The sequence below is a fragment of the Mus caroli genome, unplaced genomic scaffold (genome assembly GCF_978045245.1).
Source record: "Mus caroli unplaced genomic scaffold, Mus_caroli_1 scaffold_16, whole genome shotgun sequence".
In the NCBI taxonomy this organism is placed as follows: Eukaryota; Metazoa; Chordata; class Mammalia; order Rodentia; family Muridae; genus Mus; species Mus caroli.
Window position 1 is genome coordinate 26,752,714 of NW_028227271.1, and position 24,374 is coordinate 26,777,087.

The 24,374-nt window shown below is 45.0% G+C and overlaps 1 protein-coding gene across 29 annotated transcripts in view; it reads left to right on the plus strand.

The window, feature by feature from the left end:
- The first annotated feature begins 6,575 nt into the window (after positions 1 to 6,575).
- The window catches only part of Rbfox2 (RNA binding fox-1 homolog 2), a 227,604-nt gene continuing 209,805 nt past the window's right edge, over positions 6,576 to 24,374 (plus strand). For 3 of the 29 annotated variants that reach the window (XM_029469571.2, XM_085831841.1, XM_029469582.2), the window contains exon 1: positions 6,593 to 7,290. In XM_029469571.2, the coding sequence (XP_029325431.1) occupies positions 7,111 to 7,290 (180 nt within the window). In that variant the 5' untranslated portion in view covers positions 6,593 to 7,110. Of the gene's footprint in view, positions 7,291 to 24,374 lie in introns of all 29 variants that reach the window. The other 26 variants (XM_021184307.3, XM_085831839.1, XM_021184309.3 and 23 more) reach the window with 15 other exon arrangements.

Here is a 24,374-nt window from a genome sequence, read left to right on the forward strand (position 1 = left end):
AGAGGTGGCTCAGTGGTTAAGAGCACTTACTGCTCTTCCAGAGGTCCTGGGTTCAATTCCCAGTAACCACATGGTGGCTCATAACCATCTGTAATGGGATCTGATGCCCTCTTCTGGTGTGTCTGAAGACATGAAATAAACAAATTGTTTAAAAAACAAACAAACAAAAAACCCAGACAGACAAAATGTAAAAAAAAAAAACTAGAACAAAACAAAACAAAAAAACAAAACAACAAAACAAAACAAGACCTGTAGCTGACAAGTTGTCTTTTGACCCTGTCCCCCAAATGAACATATAAGTGTAAGAAACAAAGCAAAAACAGAACAACAACAACAACAAAACCCAACCATAGCCTGGAAAATTGGTCATCCTTAAAGACACAGGTTAAATGTAGCATTCTGGATGAAAACTGTTCTGTGTCTTCTAGACAGAAGGAGTAGCATCTCCCTCTGCAGCCCTCTTGGTTTGGACGCATACAATCATGTTAACAAGGACGAGAGCTGTAGCGACTGTAGTACAAAGGTCTTCCGTACCGCACCGCATGCTGGCCAAGTATCTGTGAACCAGGTGTCATGCTCACTGCCTTACATGCATTATTTAAGGCTCAAAAGAACCCCAGGAGAGATACAACCTTTATCCTTTATAGATTATATCAGTTAGGGTTGAGTTGGGCTGGCTGCATGTTGAAACCTATCCACGGTGGCTTAGCCAACTGGGAGCTTCCTTTTCTCAAATAACAATGAATTACAGGTAGATGGGCCTGTGTGGATCTGGTGGCTCTCCAATACCACTCTTACAATGTAGGCTCTTTGTCCTCAGAGGGTGCACTAGATAATAAAATAAGTATCAGGACAGCCGGGCATGGTGGCGCATGCCTTTAATCCCAGCACTCGGGAGGCAGAGGCAGGCAGATTTCTGAGTTCGAGGCCAGCCTGGTCTACAAAGTGAGTTCCAGGGCAGCCAAGGCTACACAGAGAAACCCTGTCTCGGAAAAAAAAAAAAAAGTATCAGGACACTTGATATTAGCAGAAAGGCCAAATGTGTTAAATATATTTATTAAATATATTATTATATTACTAATGTTAATTAAATTACTTAACTAAATTAAAAATTTGATATTAATATTAAATATAATAAAAATGTTCTCCTCCCCATGCATACATATGTGTGTTTGGTATGTGAGCATTTTTATGTGTAAATGTATGTGTGTGTGTGGGTGTGTGTGTGAGGAGGCTTGAGAGAGTTCCTCAGTCACTCCACACCTCATTCATTGTGGCAGGAGCCCCAGTAGAATGAATGACATTGTTTCAGTAGAATCCAGAGTCACTGGCTAGGTTCATCCAGGTAACTCCCGACTTTGCCTCTGCAGTGCTGGACTTACTGGTGGACTGCCATGCTCAGATCTGAATTCTTGTCCTAAAGCTAGTGCAGCTGGCATTTTACCCATGGAGCCATCTCCCCATCTTGAAAACATTCTTCAATATCATTTTCTTCTATACTATTGCATGCTTTGTTTTGTGACTTTTCCTGGGTGACATGAATAAATGTGCATTCACCCCAGACAGCACACCAATGATGGAGCAAAGAAACAATTTCACTCAGGTCTAGCTTGTGAGCCAGCAGGTTTATAAGTTTATAAGTAAGGGTAGTCGCAGCAGTGTGGATGAGGAGTTAGCGTCAGCAACTCAGACAACTCAAAGGCCGTCGCATCAAAGAAAAAACCCTCTTCTAGCATGAGTGATGATGACTCACAAAAAACTGCATCCCTTGAGTTCACGGCAGGGTTTATAGGCTGTTCCACTGGTCAGTTTATCTCCAGAGCTCCTATTGCTTATATAGCCTTGGAGGAGGGGGCATCGTGAATCCTTTAAGTTTCAGGAACTTCCTGAGACCTGGAAGTTGTGTCTTCCTAGGTTTTGATCCTCCAGGATGAAATGTGTACATTCAGAGGAGACTGTTACACAATGTATCTATCTCAGACAAGTAGCTTCAGATTGTAAGAAATGTAGAGAGAGCTGTCTTTTTGCAGTTCTGGCTGTGTTTGATGGCTGTGCTTGATATATTCACTAGTCTCCTCCTCCTCCTCTTATGTTTATTTTCATTTTATTTATATAGGTGTTTTTGTCTGCATACATGTCTGTGTACCAAGTATGTGTATTGTCCTACGGGATCAGAAAGGGTTGTATTTCCTGAAATTAGAATTACAGACAGCTGTGAGCTGCCACGTGAGGGCTGAAGATGAACCCTGGGTCCTCTCCAAGAGCAGCAAGTGATGTTCACTTCTGAGCTTCTCTCCAGCCCTTTCTAGTCTCTTTTTGTTCCATAAATGCTTTATGTCTTTTTACAAAGCATGGTCCTGTTTCTCTTTGTTTCAAACCATCCAAACACTCCTGCACTACACTGCTCTACTTCTCAGGGACGCCAGTACTACTCAGGTAGCTATAATTTGAGTGACAAGCAGCTCTGTTCTCAAAATCTTCTTTCTCAAGGATCTGACATCGTTTAGATGACAGAATTTCAGCAAAGCAGGTAGGGAAGGGATAATTGTTCAAAAGATACCAGCTTAGCGGGAAAAAGACTATTAAAAAAAACCCTAAAAATCCTTAGCTATTTCTGTGCTTAGGTTTGAGAAGAAAGTTATTGTTGCTCCATAGGTCAGCCCCAGAGACTCTGGATTTTCTTTCAAGCTATCATGGTTGGGTGGACAGGATCAGGTTCCATCTGTTCATTGTAGGATACTGCCAGTGGGAGACCCCTGACGTAAGGGAGGCTCTAGTTTTTTGCATATTAAGCTGGTAGGCAGGTGGGCTCCCACTTTGCTGGTGCAAACAATAATAGAAAGAAATGTCTGGGTTTCCATTCCCAGCCCCATGAGCTCCTGGCCAGTAGCTTACTGGCACTGTATAAATTAGATGACAAATAATTACTGCCTATTAAGGAGTTACTAAGTTAGGCATCTTGTCAAGTGCTTTCGTTTAATGCTCAGAAAGAAACACCATAACTATTATTATTGTCATCCTACAAAGGAGGAGTGTAAGGCTTAGTAAAAATGAATAATTGACTTAACATTAGTGGTTACACCCTTGGGTGACTTGTGAGGCTTTGCCCATCCCACCTGAATCTTATGTAGTAGCCACATCCAAGCTACCTTTTATAGCAACTTCAACAATAACTATTAACCCTTTTCTTTCCCTGGACCTCTGAAGGCACGATGAGTTACAGAGGTTCTGGAGTCACCCTTGAGATTTCAGTCAGGCTTCTCACTCTTGCTCTGCCTGCTCAAACTGCCACAGTCAGGCCCAGAAATACTGGCTAAGCGTGAGCCAGCAATGATTCTGTCAGTACAGAAAGGATGTAGGTAGGTTTATTGGGTTGGATTACGTGCCCTTTCTTGAATGGATTATTCAAGACAAACTACCCAATAAAAAGAGATCATGATAACTCGTTGCACACAAAACACTTAAAAACCCTAAAACAATAGTGTACTAGTTGGTTTTGTGTGTCAACTTGACACAAGCTGCAGTTAATCACGGAGAGGAGCCTCACTTGAGGAAATGCCTCCATGAGATCCAGCTGTCAGACATTTTCTCAATTAGTGATCTAGTGGGGAGGGCCCAGTCCATTGTGGGTGGGGCCATCCCTGGGCTGGTAGTCCTGGGCTCTATAAGAAAGCAAGCTGAGCAAGTCAGGAGAAGCAAGCCAGTAAGCAGCACCCCTCCATGGCCTCTGCATCAGCTCCTGCCTCCAAGTTCTGCCCTGTGTGAGTTCCTGTCCTGACTTCCTTTGGTGATAAACAGCAATGTGGAAGTGTTAGCTAGATAAACCCTATCCTTCTACAACTTGCTTCTTGGTCCTGATGTTTTGTGTAGGAATTAAAACCCTGACTAAGACAAACAGTGATAATGGCAGGTTTTGATTTTGATCTTTGATAAAAGACATTTATTTGGTCAAGTCATGGTGACTGAGCCAGTGAGATGGCTTAGTGGGTAAAGCTGCTGGCTGTGAAATCCTGATGACCTGAATTTGATCCCGGGAACCTGTAGTGGAAGAAGTGAACCAACTCCTGAATGTCGTCTCTGGACTGACACATGTGTGCTATGGTGTGTAGATGCCTACATTCACAAGCCTACTTACACACAGGCCTGTGGGAACACACACACAAATACAGGAATTTAAAAAAAAAAAAAAAAAAAAGCCGGGCGGTGGCGCCACACACCTTTAATCCCAGCATTTGGGAGGCAGAGGCAGGTGGATTTCTGAGTTCAAGGCCAGCCTGGTCTACAAAGTAAGTTCCAGGACAGCCAGGGATACACAGAGAAACCCTGTCTCAAAAAAAAAAAAAAGAAAAGAAAAAGAAAAACAAAACAAAACAACCAAACCTCACGATGGCAATAATGTTAATAACTAACACTTGCTTAGACAGGCCATCTTGCTCCTGTTGGTCAGTCTTTCTGTCTCTAGGACAAAGCACCTCAGAAATCGATGTAAGAGAGGAAGGAAGGGTTTGTCTTAGCTCTTGATTTCAAGTCAAAGTCACTCCGTGGCTCCAGAGTCTGAGTGAGGAGGCTAGGCATGATTACCACCACAGCAAGGATTATGTGGTGGGGCAAACTCACCTCCAGGTAGACTGGAAGTGGCAGATGGAGGAAGGAAGAGGCTGGGGACGAGAGAGACACTTTCAGACCAAGCCCCTAGCAGCCCACTTCCTCCCATCTGTCCTCACCTTCCAGGTTTTTGTTTTTTTTTTACCATCCCCCAATCATGAATTAGTGCACTAATCGGCTGCATAGGTGACTGGGCTCAGCAATTAGGTTCTCAGGATCCAAACACTTGCCCTAAGTCTGTCAGCTGTTACCGTATGAGCCTCTGGGGGACTTTTTCGATTCAAGTCATAACATGATCAAAGTTCTTAATGTTGATAACTCACTTGATCTTCATAATAATTATTTTTAAAATAGTATTATTATGCTAATTTTAGGTGTCAGAGCTAAGCTGAGGGACAAGAGCTGTTAATTAACTCCCTTCCATAAGGTGTCAAGGCTTGTAAATGGCTAAGCTATTGCCACTTACAAACATACAAATACTCAGTAGGAAAACCCAGCTCCAAGGCAAGTTGTGCCATCTTTTCCAACTAGCCTGCAAGCCCTTCTCTGCCCTCTCTGAAGGAACTCTTAGCCACCAATGGTCCAGCATTACATGGGCAGGAGTGGTAAGGCCTCCCTGGGGCTGGTCTGGCTCTGAAGCAGAGATCTTCATCCCTCTGTCCATTTTTAGGTGCTTAACTCAAGTTCAAAGGTCAAGTCACAGACTGGTTGCAAGTAACCTTAGACATCACCTGACCTGGGGTTTCTCAGTCTCTGAACTATTGGCATTCTGGTGTGGACAAGTCTCCTTGCAGGGATTGTTCTATGCACCATAGAGTTCTGAATAACATTCAAAGCTTCTATTCAGTACCTGGCGGTATAGTCTCCATTTGTGAAGAACAAAATTTACCATATGACAAATATGGAAGTGGGAGATGCTGAAAGGGTCTGAAGCTTTCCCTGGCTGGGAACCACTGATCCAAAGGATTATTTCACAGGTACTGCAGTTGGGATCCAAAGAGAAAAACTCACTTGTTTAAAGTAGCAAGCAAGGGTAAGGCTAGAAGCTAGGTTTTTGCACAATATCCCTTTCCATGTCACAGTATGGAACCCTGAGAGGTAGAAGCAGTTTCTATTTACAATCAGGCAGAGAAAACCTACTGGACAGACCTAACTGCACAAAGCTGATAAGCTAGGAAGGGCTACTCAGGCAGCAAGGAGTAAAACCAAGAGATTGCCATCTTGACTGGCCACATATTTCTGCTTCAGGACTTGAACAAATTCAGGTCCATCCATTGGATTAAAACCATGTTTTCTACTGTCAGGTTCAAAATGGTTCCGTAAATGCATTGTGTAAATGTAAAGCTCTTAAAAACACCAGGCGTTATTTATTATTATTATTATTATTATTATTATTATTATTATTATTATTATTAGAGACAGTTTTTCTGTGTAGGGCTATCCTGGAACTCACTATGCGGATAGACCAGATTGGCTTCGAACTCAGAGATACTCCTGTCTTTGCTTCCTAATTCCTAGGACTAAAGGTGTGCACCACCGCCATGCCTGGCAACATCAGAAAAATTGACATCATTAGAGATGCAATTATTATTCGCTTCATAGCAACATTTCTCAGAAAAGTTTATATGGGAGCCATCACTCCTGGACTTCCCAGGTCTTGGGCTGGAGAGGGACCTTCCTCTCGCAGAGCGCCCCTCTGCTTCCCTAAATCCCAGGAAGCCAGATGAGAGAGATCAGGTCATCATTTCTCACTAGTGCAACTAGCCAGAGTTGCTCCCCCGAACTCCGGCCCTTCAAGCTCCGCCCCCCGGCCACCGCCTTAAAAGAGGCGGCCCCTTCTCTCTCCATGCTTCCCAGAGCATCCCGGAGCTTCCCGAGCTTTTCCGAGTCCTTCCCGGCCTCCCGCGGGCAGCCCGCGCGGAGGCGACGGAGATTGCCGAGGGGCGTAGCCACGCCCCCTCACTACAGCCTCCTCTCGCGCGGGCGGCCCGAGTCCCACACATCCAGGTTCCTCCCTCCTTCTCTCCTTTCTCTCTCCCCGCCTTCCCGGCGCTGCCACAGTGGCGGGACGGAGGATCCCGACCAGTCAGCTCGCGGCGGCCTCGCGCTCCTCCTCCTCCCAAATAAACAGCCCTCCCCAAGCTGGGAGCCCAGGCCGTCCCCTTCCCCGCACGGCTGGCGAGTGGTGAGGGAGCGCGGGACTGAAGGACCAAGGGACCGAGGGATCGGCGCACGCGCGTGCGAGTGAGCGAGTGAGCGAGCGAGCGGCCGGCGCGAACCCGGAGCAGAAGCCGGAGCCGGGGCCGAAGCCGGAGCCATAACCTGAGTCGGAGCGGTAGTGAAGCCGAAGCCGAAGCCGGGCTCCGGACCGACGCGCACGCACACACGCACGCGGGGGGCGGGGCCGGCGCGCGCCCGCCTGTCGCGACTGTCGGCACCGAGGCCCAGGGGGAGGTGGCCTGTCGCGGGTCGCCCGGCTCCCGGTGGCGAAGGGGGCGCGGGCGGATGGCGGAAGGCGGCCAGGCGCAGCAGCAGCCGCCTCAGCTCGGGCCCGGCGCTGCCGCCCGGGGCATGAAGCGGGAGTCGGAGGTGGAGTTGCCGGTGCCCGGAGCGGGGGCAGACGGACCCGAGCCCGGCCTGAGCAAGCGGCCACGCACAGAGGAGGCAGCCGACGGCGGGATGCAGGTGACCGCGCGGGACGGGCGCCCGGTTACGGAGGGCCGCGGCGGGCTCGGGCCTCCGGGCGCCGGGTGGGCCTGGCTGGAGAGTGGGCTTGGGGCCCGGTGCAGGGGCTGGAGGGGCCCCGGAGGCAGCGCGAGGGAGTGGGATTTTTTTTTTTCTTTTTTCCTTTTGGAGTTGGGATTGAACAGGATCGGGATGCAGTCCATTTCTTAAGCCTGTGCTCAGTTTCTTGAGAAGTTGAGGGTTCTTGGGTCTATTTGTCCAGAGGAGAGCTGTTGGGCCGAGCTGAGAGCGAGGGAAGCTGGTGGTGGGAAAGCTCCCGAGAAGAAGGGCGCCTTTTGGTTTACCCTGGGCACACACTGGGATGAGGAAAGGGGGAGCGGCATGTGGAGGACAGACTGAAAAGCCAGCCAACTCCTGGAGAGAGAGCCCGAAAGGGGATGTGGCTTAGCTTGTGGGTTCAATCAGTTACTCGAACAGTCTTGAGAAGTCCGCGGAGTTTGGTAGTGTGATGCTCTGTCTCAGTTTTGTGCAGCATGTTATTAAGTCTGGAGAGAGACACCGGGCAGGTCCCTCCTGTACTTTACCCATTGCTAAGCTCCTTAGTATCCTGAGGTAGAAAAGAAAATTTATAGGGCTGTTAGGAGACTGGTTTCTGAGTTGTGGCCTCAAGTGTTAGCTTGATTGTTGAGGGTGGGAAATGACAAAGATATTGGTACTGGCGGTTACTACTTAGTTTGAAGAAGGTAATGCATCCTTAAGGGCTTTAGGATTTGTTCACTGTTTAGAAAATATTGGCTACGAAATGGGGAGGCTCACAGCAGCAACGGGATGCTTTCTAATTCTTTTAGAATCGTAGAATGTTAGAGATGGAAGGGACTAGAAACGCCATCATCTTTTCCATCAGTTCTCAGTCTAATGCACTCGGAAGAGTTATGCAGAATGGCTTATGTGCACTGAATCAATACTTTGTATTTTTGGGGGGGAGTGTTCAAGTTTCAGCGTATTTTAACTGCCTCATTGTTATTGATAGGGAGTTAGAAGTCCAGAGAAAACTAGTGACTTGCCTAAAGCCACCCAGTTAGCTGGTTCTGATTTCTATTCCTGTGCTCTCTCCATTACACCACTCTTGGAAATCTCTGCAGTACTAGGAGACTTTCCGTGCTCTGCCTTGACTTCCTGTGGCAGGGAAGGAGCTGCACTTAAAAGCCTGGCATGTTTGCTGTGTGCCTCTTGTCTCCTTTGCAGAAGCCACCCTGTTACCTCTGTTGATTTGGGCAAAAGGGATTTCCTGGGCGTTTATTTTTGAATCCTTTTGTTTGCTGGCTTTTATTTCCCTTAGAAGAAGTCTGTCAGGCAGAGGGATCATTAGGTCAATCTGAAAGCCATAGAAGAATGGGAGGACTTAGTGGTTTAGCACTGGATGGTAAAGGGGGACCACTGGATAGAGATGCTGGTGAGTGTGTTCACTTGGAGTGTGCACACATCTGGTCTTTTTTTCCCTATGTCAATCTTAGTTAATAGTGTGTTCTGATTGCTTTCCCTTTCTTTTGCCTGGGGCCTTTTATTTGTTGACTGTCTTCACATTGGCTAAGGATAGTGATACTTGGAAATGGAATAGCGCGTAGGGACCTTGGGATGTGCAGAGGAAGGACAGAATTGGGTCCTTTGGGTGCAATTGGATAACTTAGAACTATCCCACGGAGAATTCTTTTACTCTGTATATTTGTGGATAGTCTTTACATTTACCTTTGTACATTCTTAGGATGGTACTTTTTGTTGTTGTTGTTTGAGACATGGTCTTATTTGTAGTCCAGGTTGGACTGACTCCCTGTAGTAGCTGAGGATTACCTTGAACTCTTGGACTCCTGATCTCCCTGTTTCTACCTTCCCAGTAGAGTTCTGAGATTACCATGCCCAGCTCATTACTGTAGGTTTCTTACTCCATGCCACACAGGTATTAATATCATTGACTTAGTCCTCTGTTTTAAGCCCTAGGTGTATTATCCTGGGGAAAACCCATATTTGGAAATCTCTGTTTTCTTAATTAGAAAAGTATTTGTATAAAACAATTCTTAGGTTGTTTTCTTAGAAATGTAAGCCAAGTTCCCTTTGCATGTGACCTGGGCATGGAGACAAATGAATGAAAAGTTAAAACAAAAAACCTGAGGGTGTTTAAAACTTATTTAAGTGACGTTTATCAAGCAGCTGTGACACTCTTAGGCTACTGCTTTTTGTTTGGTTGGTTTTGAGACAGAATCTCTCTGTTTAGTCCTGGCTGTCTTAGAGCTTGTTATGCAGACCAGGGTAGCTTTGAACTCTCAGAGCTCTGCTTCTGCTTCTGGTGGTGTTTATACACTGTTTTAACCCTATGGGATATATAAAGAAACCCTACTTTTATTGGATATTATTCTATAGACAGAGACAAGTCAGCAGTCTTTGGTAGCATGGGAGAAAATTAAGCAGTGGAAGGGATACAGAAGCTTAGAGATGGCTCAGGAAGCTCTCTCTCTCTCTCTCTGTAGGTGACCTTTGAAGTGAAGATGTGGGTCTTCTGGAGGGTTTAGGGAAGGGGAACCAAGAGAGTTGAGGCATTGGGAGACAAGTAGCTTGGTGTGCTGACCTAGAGGCCAAGGTAGCTGGGTCACAATATGCAGGCATGGGTCTTCTCAGGAGATAACAGCAGCAAGATAAAAGGGCCTGGTGGCTTGACGGAGCTAGCTTATCTTCATATAGGCTTTTTGTGGCTTGGTCTTTTTTTCTTCTCTTTTCTTTTCTTTTTTTTTTTAGACAGGTTTCTGTGTAGTCCTGGCTGTCCTGGAACTCACTGTGTAGACCAGGTTGGCCTCGAATGGATTGGTCTTAAAACATGTATTTTTTTTCCTCATCTCTGAAGACAGCTGGGGTTTTTCTGAAGTCATAGCTTGGTCCTTTAAGTCTTCCCCGCCAGGTATTACAAAGACTAAATAAAGGAAATACACTTTCTTCTTTGTGGAAGCTTAGAGTCTAAGGAAGTAGGCACAATAAAGCCTCTAATGACAATAAAAGATGAGGCATAAGTACAAGTAAATATACCAGCAGACTGCTGTATAAGGTAAGATGAGTCTTAATTATTACCTAGAACGTTCAGCAAAAGTCTCTACGGCAGTGAAAAGTTGGTATGTGGTGATTTTGTGGCTTAGTAACTGCTTCTGACCATAGTTATCAACCTAGCGTCGCTAAGTGAGTTCAGCAGTGTGAACAAGCATGTACATGTACGTGTGTGTTAGTATGTGTGTAAACATGCACACGCTGGAGAGTGAACTTCGAGCCTCATCTGGGCTGCATGAGAGTTGTGTTGCTCCTTTTTGTTTTGTTTCCAGTCCTGGAGATTCAAACCCTTGCGCATGCTAGGCAAGCATTCTGCCACTGAGCTATATCCCCAGCCCTATTTTTACTCTGTTCTTTGAGATAGTATCTTACTACTTTGCCTGGGCTGGCCTTGAACTTACACTGGGGCCCAGGCAGCCTGCTGTCTTGTCAGCCTCGTAGATCTTGGCCATCAGATGTAGCTCACTTTTTAGTGACTCTAGTAGTAGGGAGGTCTCAGGGAAGGGATTCTAGGTATCCTGTGGAATTTGGTATCTGTCTTCCTGTTTGCTTATTTTTGGGTTGATTTCCTTCTAGGTAGGTATTTGGACCCTCATTTGGGTTTTTGGTTCTGAAGCTGGGCATTGTGCTACTTTCAGTAAAGTTCCTCAATAAGATGCTTTCCGTACAGGTAATTTCATGGGCAGTATCTCACTTAAATGACTTAAACCTGATTTCTAGTTGCCTTAGTTTACTCAGGCTGCCATAGCCAAATGCCACGGACTGGTGGCTAAATAGCAGGCATTTATACCTCACAGCTGTGAAGGTCCAAGATGGTGCCAGAGTGCTTGAGACCTGGTGAGGGTCTGCTTTTTTGCTTGCAGATAATACCCTCTGGCTGTCTGCCGAAGTGGCCATTGCATTAAGGGTGGAGAAAGTGAGAACTATGTAATCGTTCGATCTCAGCGGCCCCACCCTCACAACCTCATCAAATCCTCATACTTTCCAAAGACTCCATCTCCAAATGCTGTCTCATCGGGCGCTACAGTGTCCACTGATTTTTTGTTTTGTTTTGTTTTTCAGGATAGAGTTTCTCTATGTAGCTCTGGCTGTCCTAGAACTCATTCTGCCTGCCTGCCGAGTGCTGGGATTAAAGCCGTGCCACCATTGTCTGCCACATCCACTGAGTTTTGAGAGGACATTTTTAGGTGGAGAAAACTGAGGAGGCATAGAAAAAAAATCACAGAATTAAAAAAAAAATATTTTAACATATGACATGGGAACCCATAAATAAAAACCCGGGGATGTATTTGATTCACAAGTAGAATTAGAATTATTCTTCTGGTCGGCTCAGGCTGAGGGGACTGTGCCTTAGCTCTCGCCCCTCTTCTAACCACTTAGTGATTCTTTTCTCTATCGCACTGACATGTAACTGCAACCCAAAACTAACGAGAGATTGAGCTTTCATTTTGTTATGAAGCAGACTAGTGCAGACAGGCCTCAAGATTACAGGATGGGGGAAAGAAAGTAGGATCCTTCCGAGTAAACATGCATTGTAATGGTGCTAGTGACGTGGTAGTCTGATGTCTCTCAGGCCTTTAATGTGTGTTGGGCTTTAATTTCAGAAACAATTGTTTAGTAAGTGGATTTGTTTGAGTTTCTGTTACGTGTTTTACACAACATCATAAACACCTTTCTTCTGGGGTACATGTAAACTTCCTTTAGAGATAGGAAGGGAAGAGCCATGGAGTTGTTGGGAAGGACGCAGTGGCTCCTGGAGCATGGGCAGACAGATGGAGAGAGGCACGCCCAGCGCATGTGGTGTTTAGGTGGCCCTGTAGGTATTGAGTTTCTTACTCTTTTCCCCTGCTGCCCCAGCAGGAGCGGGCAGCTTACATGGCTAAGGTTTCATTATCTAATCCATCACAGATGAGCTTGAATAAGTCCATTGGCTGATGCTGATCTAGTTAGGAGGGTAGTGCAAAGCTGCTTGAGCCAGGATTGGGACAAATCGGATCAGAACTGCTATGGATATCGACTGAGAGAGGGAGGGGACAGCAGGGCATTTCCTACCCAAACATCTTTGGAGGGGAGTGTGTATGGGGGGGGGGATTTCTATGTAGTATGGCCAAGTTGTTTTGATTATTTGAGCCTGAACTTTAAAAAAAATTTTTTTTAAAAGGTTTATTTATTTTTATGTGTGTGAATGTTTGTTACACCTGTATTCATACTACACATATGTCTGTTGGGTCTCCTGGAACTGGGGTTAAATATGGTTGTGAGCCACAATATTGGTGCTAGAAATGGAACTCCAGCCCTCTACAAGAGCAGCCAGTGCTCTTAACTTCTGAGTTGTCTTAGTTCCTGAACCTGAATGTTTGAGTATTAATGTTCAGGAGTGATCTTTTTGCAGCATTTAGGGGTTCTGTTTGTTATCATCTAGTTGGGTCTGACCTTTCTGAGTGATCCCTTATCTGAGACTTTAAAGGGTTACCTCTTCTTTGAAGGGGGAGAGCCTGTTACCATCAAACTTGTATAAACGTTTGTTATCTATATACTCTACAGGTGGTGTAGTAAATGCCATTCAGAGTTTCCCCTGAGTCCTGACTTCTCCATTTACCAATTCTTGGCAAGGTCTTGAGTTCTTGCACACACGTCTGTGACCTGGGAGAATTGATGCTTATGAGCTACTACAATGAGTAACTGAGATTATTTAAAATGCCTAACAGTGCTAAATGTTGGTTCCCAGCTCTCCTTATGTGCTGTTCCACAGCACTCAGTAAGTTCCTGCTCACTGCTTGATCAGCATGGAGTGCTTAATGTGCTTCCGATTGATTAAGTGCCAGAGTTGGGGACTGTTAGAGATGAGTGGTGTGTTAAAGTGGGAAGCCTCATTTGCTCTGTATCCAGGGGAGGAAGAGAACGAACCTGGCTGAGGTCTCCTGTGACGGGGAGGAGGCTTCATTCTTTTTAACAAGCAAAAGCTACAGAAATACCTGGTTCTTGCTAGTGCGGAGGTAGTGTAGCTAGTCTGTAGCATCTAGGGGAAGCCTTCCTGGGAGGCGGGTGAGCTGCCGTTCTTCAGACAACCTGGGGTCAGTGAAAATGTGTTTGTTGGATAACTATGTTGCACTAAGTAGATTGATTGCTGTCTTGTTTATTTTGTTACCACTTGGGTCTGTGGAATTGAACAGGGTTTCCTCTGTTTTCTTGGTGCCTTCAAACCAGCTTCCTACTGTTGATAGGAGTGTTTCCTCAAAAGCGAATCTTCTGTTAACTCAGCTTAAAATATTGCTGGAACCTGTGCTTGACCCAGGCTTAAGTCCATTCCCCTGTTGGGCCTACCAGGTCCTTCTGGCCTGACACCTACCCGAGTTCCAGCCTCTTCTTTTTTCTACACTCTGTCTCCATGTCCATGTTTAGAGACTTGCGGTTTCTGACTACAGTGTTCCTCCTCGTTGTTTCTGTTCTATTTCAGGAAACTCCTGCCTCTTTCTGTGTCTTTGCTCCTGCTCCTTACTCCTTATTTGTAAGGTCCAGCCTTCAAGAAATTGCTTGAGGGCTGGAGAGATGGCTCAGTGGTTAAGAGCACTGACTGCACTTCCAGAGGTCCTGCAACCACATGGTGGCTCACAACCATCTGTAATGGGATCCAAAGCCTCCTGGCATGTCTGAAGAGACTGACAGTAAACTCACATAAAATAATTAAAAAAAAAAAAAAAAGACTTGCTTGAGTTGTTGATTGTATCATCCACCCAGTGTCTATGGTTTTTGTATTTGTGTTTTCTTGTTATGCATACGTGTATGTGTGTGTGTGTTGGCACATCTGTATGCTCAGTGGTGTACATGCAGGTTTAGAATTCTGAAATTGATGTCTGTGGTCTCCCACGGTCACTGTCCATTTTATATACTGAGGTAGGTCTTTTGCTGAACCCAGAACTTGCCTTTTCTGCTAGTCTAATTAGTGAGCTTGCTGGGGTCCAGTTCTCTATCTCTGCCTCCCTCAAACTCAGATTACAGGCTGGCTACCACACCCACTGGCATTTACTTGGGTTCTAGAGATCTGAACTCTAGGCCTCACACTTGTGGCAAGCACTTTACCCACTGAGCCATCTTTCCAGCCCTTGTTATAGGACTTTCTAGATTAACATTTGATCAATGTCCCCCCTCCAACCCCCCCACCCCCCCCACCCCCCCCACCCCCCCCACCCCCCGTCCTGCCTAGACTGAGAAGTCCTTGGGGGTCCATATGATTTAATACTGTATCTGCCTCAAGCAGCCAAGCAATTGTGTTCTTGTAGGAGTTAATATTTGTCTTGTTTCTCAGTGTGGATCACAGATGGCTTTAATTGTTTCCCCAGACTTTCCCTGAGGATCTGGCCCTTGGTCTGCCTTGCAGCTCCTGTGAAGGCTGGGTGTTGCATGCTCTATGTGTTACTGGATCTCTCTTGGTATCAGGGTTAGAGGTGAGGAAAGGCTTTCTGAGAGCACAAGTTGGGATGGAATTGAACTGCCAAATGTGTCGGGTGGGCACAGCAACCTGATACTTGGTTTCCTGTGCTCAGATACTAATTGACTGCACGTGTGTATGTGTAAAAGCGCCTTTGTAATAGTACATTAAGGAAAACAGGAGCCACACCAGTGAGAAGAGCTTTTGGAACTAATGTGCTGGGTTCATTTTATCAGCCAGTTGGCCTGTTTTTTTTTTTGTTTTTTTTTTTAACCATGCTGCCCAGAGAGTCTGGAGGGTTGTCGCTGAGCAACATCAGCACCATTACCACTAGAATTACCTGATCAGTTATGGACCTTAACCTTTTCCTCTACCAGTGAGTTTCATCAGCTAACATAAGGGGTTAGGAAGATTAGTAAGCAGAGACATTTTATGCAGTGTGTGCTTGTTTCTCAGATCACTCATGTTGGGTATGTTTGCAAGTGAGGAAGTTTGACACAGTTCTTTGAAATCTCAGCTTTGGAGATAGATTCATCAATGAATTTTACAAACATTTCCCTCTCTGGCCTTTGTTCTCCCCTCTGCTTTTACTTGGAGCTACTTGTTCTGGTTCCTGTATAACCTTAGCCTGCTTTCCCACTTCCAGCCTTCCCCGGTTAGTGTAGTGGGGACTTCCTGCATCGATGCAGCGAGTTCTAAGAGGAGGAGGAGGGAGGGCAGCCACAGAACCCCCTGTGGCTTGTCTTGTACTGTGTGGCATCTAGAAATTTCAGTTGAGTATCCGTGATAAACACCATCACGACGTTGCTAGTATTCTTCAGTTAAGATAGTGATTGACTATTTAGAAACTGGTTTTCCAAGGGAGGAAACTGAGTTTTTAAGATGGGTATGTTAAACCAATTTACGTTTTTTGAAAAAAAAGGACCCAAGTATCTATTAACATTCTTATATGTGACTGTTTCCTTGGTTTCTCATTTGTTGAAGAAAAGCACTTTCCTTTGTATATTAGGTTTTATTCTAGGCATATGACTGTTTTTTGTTTGTTTTTGAGATAGGGTCTCCCTCTCTATAGGCCTGACTGTCCTGGAACTCTCTCTGTAGACCTGGCTGGGCTCAAGCTTACAGAGGTCCACTTGTCTCTTTACCTCCTGGGTGCTAGGACTAAGGCTTGTGCTACAATTTGTGGCTCAGGCAATATGGTGGTGGTGGTGTTGTTGTTGGAGACAGGGTTTCTTTGTGTAGCTCTTGCTGTCCTGAAGCTCACTCTCTATAGACCAAGTTGGGCTTGAACTCACAGACATTTCTGCCTCTGCCTCCTGAGTGCTGGGATTAATGACATGTGTCACCACTGCCTGGCTGGCAATTTGGCTTTTTTTTTTTAGATTTATTTTTAGATTTATTTATTTATTATATGTAAGTACACTGTAGCTGTCTTCAGATACACCAGAAGAGGGCGTGAGATCTCATTAGGGTGGTTGGGAGCCACCATATGGTTGCTGGGACTTGAACTCAGGACCCTCGGAAGAGCAGTAAGAGCAGTCAGTGCTCTTAACCACTGAGCCATCTCTCCAGTCCGCAATTTGGCTTTTAAAGGAGACATTCTGTTTATTTTTCTTTTTGGCTGCATTGACTCCCCCCATCCTAATTGGAAGCACCACAAGCAAAATGTGTTCATTTTTGAGGGATGGGTTGGTGGCGTCTTGCTCTGGAGGTGGTTGTGGCTGTGGGCAGAACAGGGGACAGAACTGGTACTAGCAGAGTTAAAGGAACTACAGACAGGGCTATGGGGACCCACTGTGGCCTCCAGCCACAGCTTAAGTTGGAACACTTAAGGAACAGAGAGGCTCATGGGAAGTTCTTCCAACTGCTTTATTTTGAGAGCTTTTTCCTCTGCATATTGGCAGCTGTTTGGAGGAGGGGACATTAATTGCTGACAGTCAGGATGTTTTTTCAAAGCAGGCCTATATGGATCTCATTTAGGGATTAGTTTCTGGGGATGAGCCTAGACAAGAGGACTTTGGTTCTGTTTCCCAGAAACTTGGTGGGTTTTGTGATGGGCCTCCTTTGAGTCAGATGCTGAGGCCCGCAGAAAAGCAGCTGCCCGATGCATGGAGCTGGTTGCAGAGATCACCACCTCCAGGGACTTTTACACTCATGCTTTCAGCCTTAAGTTTGCTTTCTTTATCTCTCAGTTTTCTTTGTGCAGTTCAGCATGCTCCATAGAAATTCTTTAGAGGGTTGGAAATAATCTTGGTGGAAGATAGGGTTTGTAGGCCTTTGCTTAGCTTCTCCTTTTCCAACTTCCCATCTCCTGTGCAAATGCACCATTAGGGCTAAGGGACCCCCCAAATAGGCGGAATATGTATCTTTGACAGCTTTTACCTGCTACAACTTGATTTCTATGGGGTGGGATAGGATGGGATGGAAGGATCGTGTGACTTGAAAGCAGTCTGGCAAAATTGTGGTGGATCTCAGCAGCACACAGCTTAACTCATTGGCTTGCACCATGGAAACTAACAAGAACACTGTCTCTGTCAGTGGTGGGCAGAGCCGGCTTGACCAGGACTCTGTTGCAACCTTGGGGATCTCCACAGTGGTTGCTTCTCACACGGGGAGCTTTGGCAGAGCTGGTTGGGAATTAGTAAGACTTCTCTTGAAAGTACCACCAGGTTTTGTATTGCACATCTCTCCAGGAGAGAGGTAGAGAAGCACTGGCTACCAGAATAGGGTGGAGTGCTAGGCAGGTTTCATAGATCCTGTGTTTGCTGTACTTATGGGCTTTACTGTGTATTTTATATGGTGTACTGGGACTTGAAACCATAGGCTGATTCTCCTAATAAGCCAGTTTAATAGCAGTGGAGACTGTGAGGTAGGTATTGCTGGTCATGTTCAGGTTTTGCATCTGGCTTTAGGTAGTCATTTTTTGGGGGTGGGTGGTGGGCACAAGGTCTCTTGTGACCCAAAACCAGTGTGTAGCCAAGGATAAACTTGAACCTTGGATCTTCCTGCCTCCAGAATGCTGGGATAATAAGCACACACACCACTATGTTCCATTTAGTCAGTGCTGGGTATTGAACCGAGGACTTTGTGCTTGCTAGGCAAGCACTATACCACCTGAGCTACCTCCTGTGCCTTAGATACTAACATTTTGACCACCCCTGCCCCATGTTACCCACTGCCTATTGTAAACATCTTTTGGCTCTTGTGCATAGGTCTGTAGCTGCTTCCTGTAATACTAGGTAGGTAGGTCTGTTTGCTGTAGCAGTGTGGCCGTGTGCTGGCTGTTTTATAGTGTTAGAGACCAGTTGGTTTACTTGGCACACTTGCCTTCAGGCTTTAAGTTTTAAGGTGTTACTTCATGTGGCAGCAGTCATTCAGAAAGATGCTTATTAGGGACCATTCATGATTTTTGTCAACTGACTAACAATGCTGTGATGGCAGATGACCTTGTGTCTGTTTGTGGCCCTGTTAACTTTATGTCACTCTAGGTTTAGTTTTAAAGCCTATTTTAAGAATTCCTTTGATATTCTTGGGTTTAGTGGTGGGCTCATTTTCTTCTCCTCTTCTTCTTCCTCCTCCTCCTTTTAAGATTTATTTGTTTTATGTATATGAGTACACTGTCACTGTCTTCAGACACACCAGAAGAGGGCATTGGATCCCATTACAGATGGTTGTGAGCCACCATGTGGTTGCTGGGATTTGAACTCAGGATCTCTGGAAGAGCAGTCAGTGCTCTTGACCACTGAGCCATCTCTGCAGCCCCACGTCTCTTGCATTTTAGCTTTAGTGTTAGTTTTAGACAGTTTGTAAAAACTTAACTTGATTTTAACAATATCTTTCCAGAGTTTTGTCTGGTTTAACATTGTTTTAAGCAAAGCAAATTGTTTAATTTGTAGTATCCTAAGTTGTATTTTGTTGATCTTTGAGAAACATAATAAATATCATTCTGAAAAAAGAAGAGTCAAATCATTTGGGAGTTAGAGTTGAAACAAAAATTTAAAACAGTTCCATTGTAAATGCTGCAATTGTGAAGTCCTTTTTTTGTGTGTGTGTGTATGTGTGGTTTGTTTGTTTGTTTGTTTGTTTGTTTTGAGTCAGGGTCTCTCTGTGCAGCCCTGTCTATCCTGGAATGTCTTCTGTAGACCTGACTGGCCTCAAACTCAGAGATCCACCTGCCTTGGCCTTGGCCTCGGCCTCTGCCTCCCAAGTGACTGTGAAGTCTTACATAGCATTTCCAAACTAGCTTAACTGAATCTGGATTTGTGCCCAGGTTTTCTGCTTCTAAGTTAATTTTTCATATTTAATGAAATGCCCCCCTCTCATGGTGAGTCCCATCTGCTAAGGACTATGTGAGATCAGGTCTAGTTTTGAAATGAGGGACTGAGAAAAGCACCTCTGAGCATCATACACCTCAAAATAGATACGCGCACACTTGTTCTGCATTTTCTTTTACTCTACCAGAGTGTAAGTGCTTTTATACGACAGTGAAGGTGTTCACTAATGGTCTGAGGAGTGTGATGCTCACAGATGCCTTTCTCAGACTGGGCCCCACACTGTCTTTAGCTGGTGACTGAGCTTTCTCCCTCTGCCATATGCTTGCACTTCCCAGTGTCGGGGAATAGTCATGACTCAGTACATGTTTATGGAAAACAGGTAAAACTGTATATCTCTAAACATCTCCCAGTGATCACATCTCTGAATCTGAAGCATGCTGCCTATAGAAGCCTGCAATGGCCATGAAGCTCATTGAGTGTCTGTAAGCGGCTTCCCACAGGCCTCAGCCAGTCCCTACAACAGTTCTAAAATGTGGGACTAGTGAGCGTAAAACTGAGACTCTTTCCCCCAATCTAGGGGCTCTTTATCAAGGCCTTTTAAGTTCGTTCTTCCTTAGGAATTACTGGTATGACCGATGAAAATGGAACACATAGGTACTTCATTGTCCTTGAATGCCATACAACACTTATATCGAAAGCATTCCTCCCTCTTGCTTCAGATTCCCAAATGCTGGGATTAAGGGTGTGTCCACCAAGCCTGGCTCTCAAACATTTCCAGTGGTGTTGCTTTCTTTAGTATTTGAAGTTCCAGCACTGAACTCCAGTACCTTAAGTTATTTGGATATAACCAGAGTATGTCCAAGAGCCAAACATATCAGGGCTTTGTGTGTTTATCTTGGTTTCCTGTGGTTTAGATTTATGGGGGCTACATGAAATCACTGGTTGTGGTACGTATGATAGGCTGGCCTTTTGCTTGTTTTGTGTTGTTGTTTTGTCTCAGAATTATCTCATTTTTAATTTTGTTGTCAACTAATGATTAATTAACACCATATCAATCAGATTGATCATGAAGGCAAAATAAAATTGTCAAGGCTAGAGGCATCTAGAAGGTAGCTTTCTTTTCAGCCCTTGGCTTTAGTTAGGGGGAGTGGTTGATGTACTTAAAAATTAACTTTAGGGCAAAGTCTCATTATGTAGCCCTAGATAGCCTGGAATTCACTATGTAGACCAGGCTGGCCTGGAACTCAGAGATCTATCTGCCTCTGGACCACTGGGTAATGAGACTAAAGGTGGGTGCCTATATACTGGTTTTACATTTATTTTAAAACTTACAGTATATTCATATGGTTAATATTCAGAATACACAGAGATTAAGGAATAGAAAGTCTGCCTTCTGCCCTTTCCATTCTCTCCTGGGCTAACCGTGTGTGATGGTGCTTGTGGGTTCTGCACTACAGAGACAGTTCCTGTACATTTCCCTACCTCTTTAACAACGTTTCTGTCTACTGCTTTTCTCTATTTGGGTGTCTTCTCCTGTCAGTTTGGTCCCCCCCCCTCCCCTTTCTATTCAGTAGCTTTCTAGAATTAAGATTATTTTGTTTTGGTTCTCTGTGGATGAGTGGTTAGTTCTGGGCCTCATGTGGTACACTGCCATGTTCTTCATAGAACCAGAAACATAAGGCCAGGGACCTACACTGCGTCTTTATTCTTTGACATGAGTACGCTACAAATCCTTGACTGGTGATATCCACAGTTGTTGGAGTAAAAGACAAGTACCGTCAGCTTTCCCCTGACCCGCCTGCTGCTCCAGGTTGCTTATCTGTACTAGTGGGACGAGCTGTGGGTCAGATAGCCTGTTTGTCATTGAGTAGTTCCATGGTCCTCAGGATCTGCCTTGAGTCACTGCACATGCTATTTGACTGCAGTGATTTTTATTTCATATGACATCTCTTGTAGATCAGACATCTTCCATGTGACCAGCTTTATTATGATTGAATGTCACTGCCATGCAGTGAACAAAATCCGTTGTTGACTCGTGAGAAAAGGAGGGCTTAATTGATAGTAGGTGTTTGTTATCTCAGCAGTCATAATTGCCATTAGCAACTTGTAACCCCTGTGTTTGTGGAAAGCCCCAGGTTGATGTTCTTTTCCTAGACTATGGGCTCCCTGTAACTGAGGCCTGATGGGAAGAAAATACGATTCAATACACAGGAAATATTTCTATTTTCTGGATGGTAGAGGATTAGATTTCAAACTTAGGCTTGAGTCTAGCTCAGTTACCTTTGCAGACTAATGCAGTTGAAGATGTGAAAGAATGACTTTATTCTTTGTTTAGAGACAAGGTTTCTCTGTGCGGTCCTGGAACTCACTGTGTAGACCAGGCTAGCCTTAACTCACAGATTCACCTGCTTCTGCCTCCTGAGTGCTGGGATTAAGAGCGTATGCTGCTGCACCATACTGGAGCTGTTTTTAGAGTTGGCTTCTTTAGTAGACTGTGTTCCCATGAGGAAGAATGCATAGAGGGTCAGTATCACAGATACCTGGGAAATGAAAATGAGGCCTGTGGAGGTATGCCTTCCTGTCTAGATGGATGTCCAGCTCTTGTTAGCCCAGGCTCATCACACAGTCATTGTGACCCCCAAAGCTCAATGGGTGAATCAGGTTTGCTCTGTCTTAATGTCCTGAGTCTTTTGCCTGAACAGTGAATGAAAGCAGACGGAGCACCAGATGCTCTGTGGTTTCGCGTATTGCTCTTTCCTTCACACCCAGTGTAAGGTTTCCAGGCGTTTGTGCAAGCTGATAGCGGAAAGCGCTTGCTGTAGCAGTCTAGAGATGGGCTGGCTGGAGACTCAGGTTACTCTGGATCTTGATAAGAGCCATCGATCTAGGTTGGTGGTTGCTGGGGGTGGGGGATAAGCTGCCAGTGTTGTCTCCACTGGGAAAAGTGATGTGAGCCTCTGCAGGACCTGTAGAATGTCCCCCAGTTAGGAAGATCTAGTCATTACCTCTAGGGAAGCAGCACACATCTCTATCTTACCTTCCAGAGAATGTGGCATCCATGAGTAGACTACCAAGAAGGAATGTGCAGACCTAAGGGACAGGACTATTACTTTAAAATTGTTTACCCTTTAACCTAAATCCAGCGGCAGAATTTATTTGAAGTATGAAGTGCTGGGCATAGTAGCTTGAATTTTTCGTGGGACAGGAGCATGTACATAGACTCCTGATGGAGGTAATGCTTTGCTGACACAATGTATTTCTGCATCTGAACAATATTACATTGTATTAAAATCCTAAGACCAGAGGACTCATGCTGGGTTGAAATGCTGTCTCTAATTACTTATCTCAGTGTCTTATGGGCAAGTTACTTCTGGTTTTAGTTTTTCATTTGTAAACTGAAGATGTTCCTGACTCACAGGTGATTGGGTTAAATGAGTTGTGGGTGACTAGTGCTGCAGGTGACCATAGCTAGCACAGCTGACCGGTGTGCAGAGCTGAGTTTCTGTGTTACTGACAGATTATCCAGAAACAAGAGAGTGAAGCATTGCTGTGACTGAGTACAGGGTAGCGTGGGGGTAGGTGGGGTGCCAGTGTTTTCAGGGCAGTGTGGAGTGTTGATGGGTGGGTGCACTTTGTGTCCTGTGATTCTTTCAGAGCAGGAGCCACAGTTTTGTGGAGTCTCATGGAAGCTTTTGAAGGACAGACTTAAGTTCCTTTTCTATATATAACCTCTTTTTGCCCTAGAATTTTAGAGTTTAAATAAGAAAATTAAAAACATTATTTAGGTTGTAGAGATGGTCAGCAGTTAAGAACAGTAGCTGTTCTTCTAGAGGACTGGGGCTCAATCCCTACCATCCACATGGTGGCTCACAACTTTATGGTGTCTCTATCTTCAGTCCTAGAGGATCTGACGCCCTCTTCTGACCTCTATAGGCAGTGTACAAATATAGTCCACAGACATATAAGCAGGTGAAATACTGATACACATGAAATAAAAATTAAAAAGGAAGAAAACCTATTAAGTGTAAATACGAATGACATACACGTAGAGGTTGGAGGATGTAAGCATTCATGTGTCCCAGGGATTGAACTCAGGTTGTCAGGTTTGGTGGCAAGTATTCTTACCCACTGAGCCATTTCACTGGTCCTAAATTTGTTTTTAGAGAATTTCATATATTATGCAGTGCACACCAACTACTCTTATCCCCGAACTTTCCCCACAGATCTTCTTCACACTCATGTCTGTGCATGTGACCATGGGTTTGGAGCTACCCATTGGATCTGATGGACTTAGCAGAAGATGCACAACTGAAGACAGTGATTTTGTCCTCTCTCAGAATCTGTCAAAAGGCAGTAGTTCAGAGGTAAAGGGTAGGGCTAGTAAGCCCCTTCCCTTTCCTTGATTAGTTATCGATTGGGCCTCTCTTTGGTAATTACATTTGTTGCAAATGAATGATTGTAATGGTCCTATCAGTTCTAGAGAACAATATTTTGCAGCCCTTCACCCTGTCTTTTGGCTCTTACAGATTTCCCACCCCCTCTTCCATAGTGTTTCCTGGGCCTTAGAGGGGGTGTTATAAATATCTTGTTTAGTGTTGCTCATGTGCATCTTGGGTAGCCATGAGTCTCTGCATTCACCACTCGTAATTATAAGGAGAGGCTTCTCTGATTAAGGCTGTTGCCTGTGGGTATAAGAACAAATATTTGGAGGGCAGTTTGCTGTCACGGCAGCTTAGTTAAATGTCTACGATAAGTTCCTCAATTGAGCCTTCTCAGATATAGGTTGTTAGCTGGGCTTGCTGTATCAGACATTGTCATGTTCCTTTCCTTCCTCCTTATGGAGTGCACTTCACATCTAGGCAGAGGTTGGTTACCCCACACCATAGTCAAACTGCTATTGCACATGACGGAGTGGGTGCTCATATCTTGCCTAGTAGGCTTGCCTTTTGGTTCATATAATGATACCCATTCTCCCCCAGGGCTATGTCCCTCTTCACACCTTCTGGTGGTTTGAGTGCTAGGCATCAGGAAGTTCCAGCTCTCTTTAGCTTGTTTACATCTTATCTCCTAGTTCTGGTTGCCCCAGAATTTTTCATACAACTCTGGGTTTTAGGTGTATAAAATTTGTATACGATAAAAACATTTACTGGTAATAAATCATAAAGAGGTTTCTTTTAGGAGAGATGCTTCAATGGTTAAGAGCTCTCATTGCTCTTGCATAGGACTCAGGATCTATTCTCAGCACCCCTAGGTGGTCACAACCATTTCTGACTCCAGTTTCAGGGGCTCTGTCT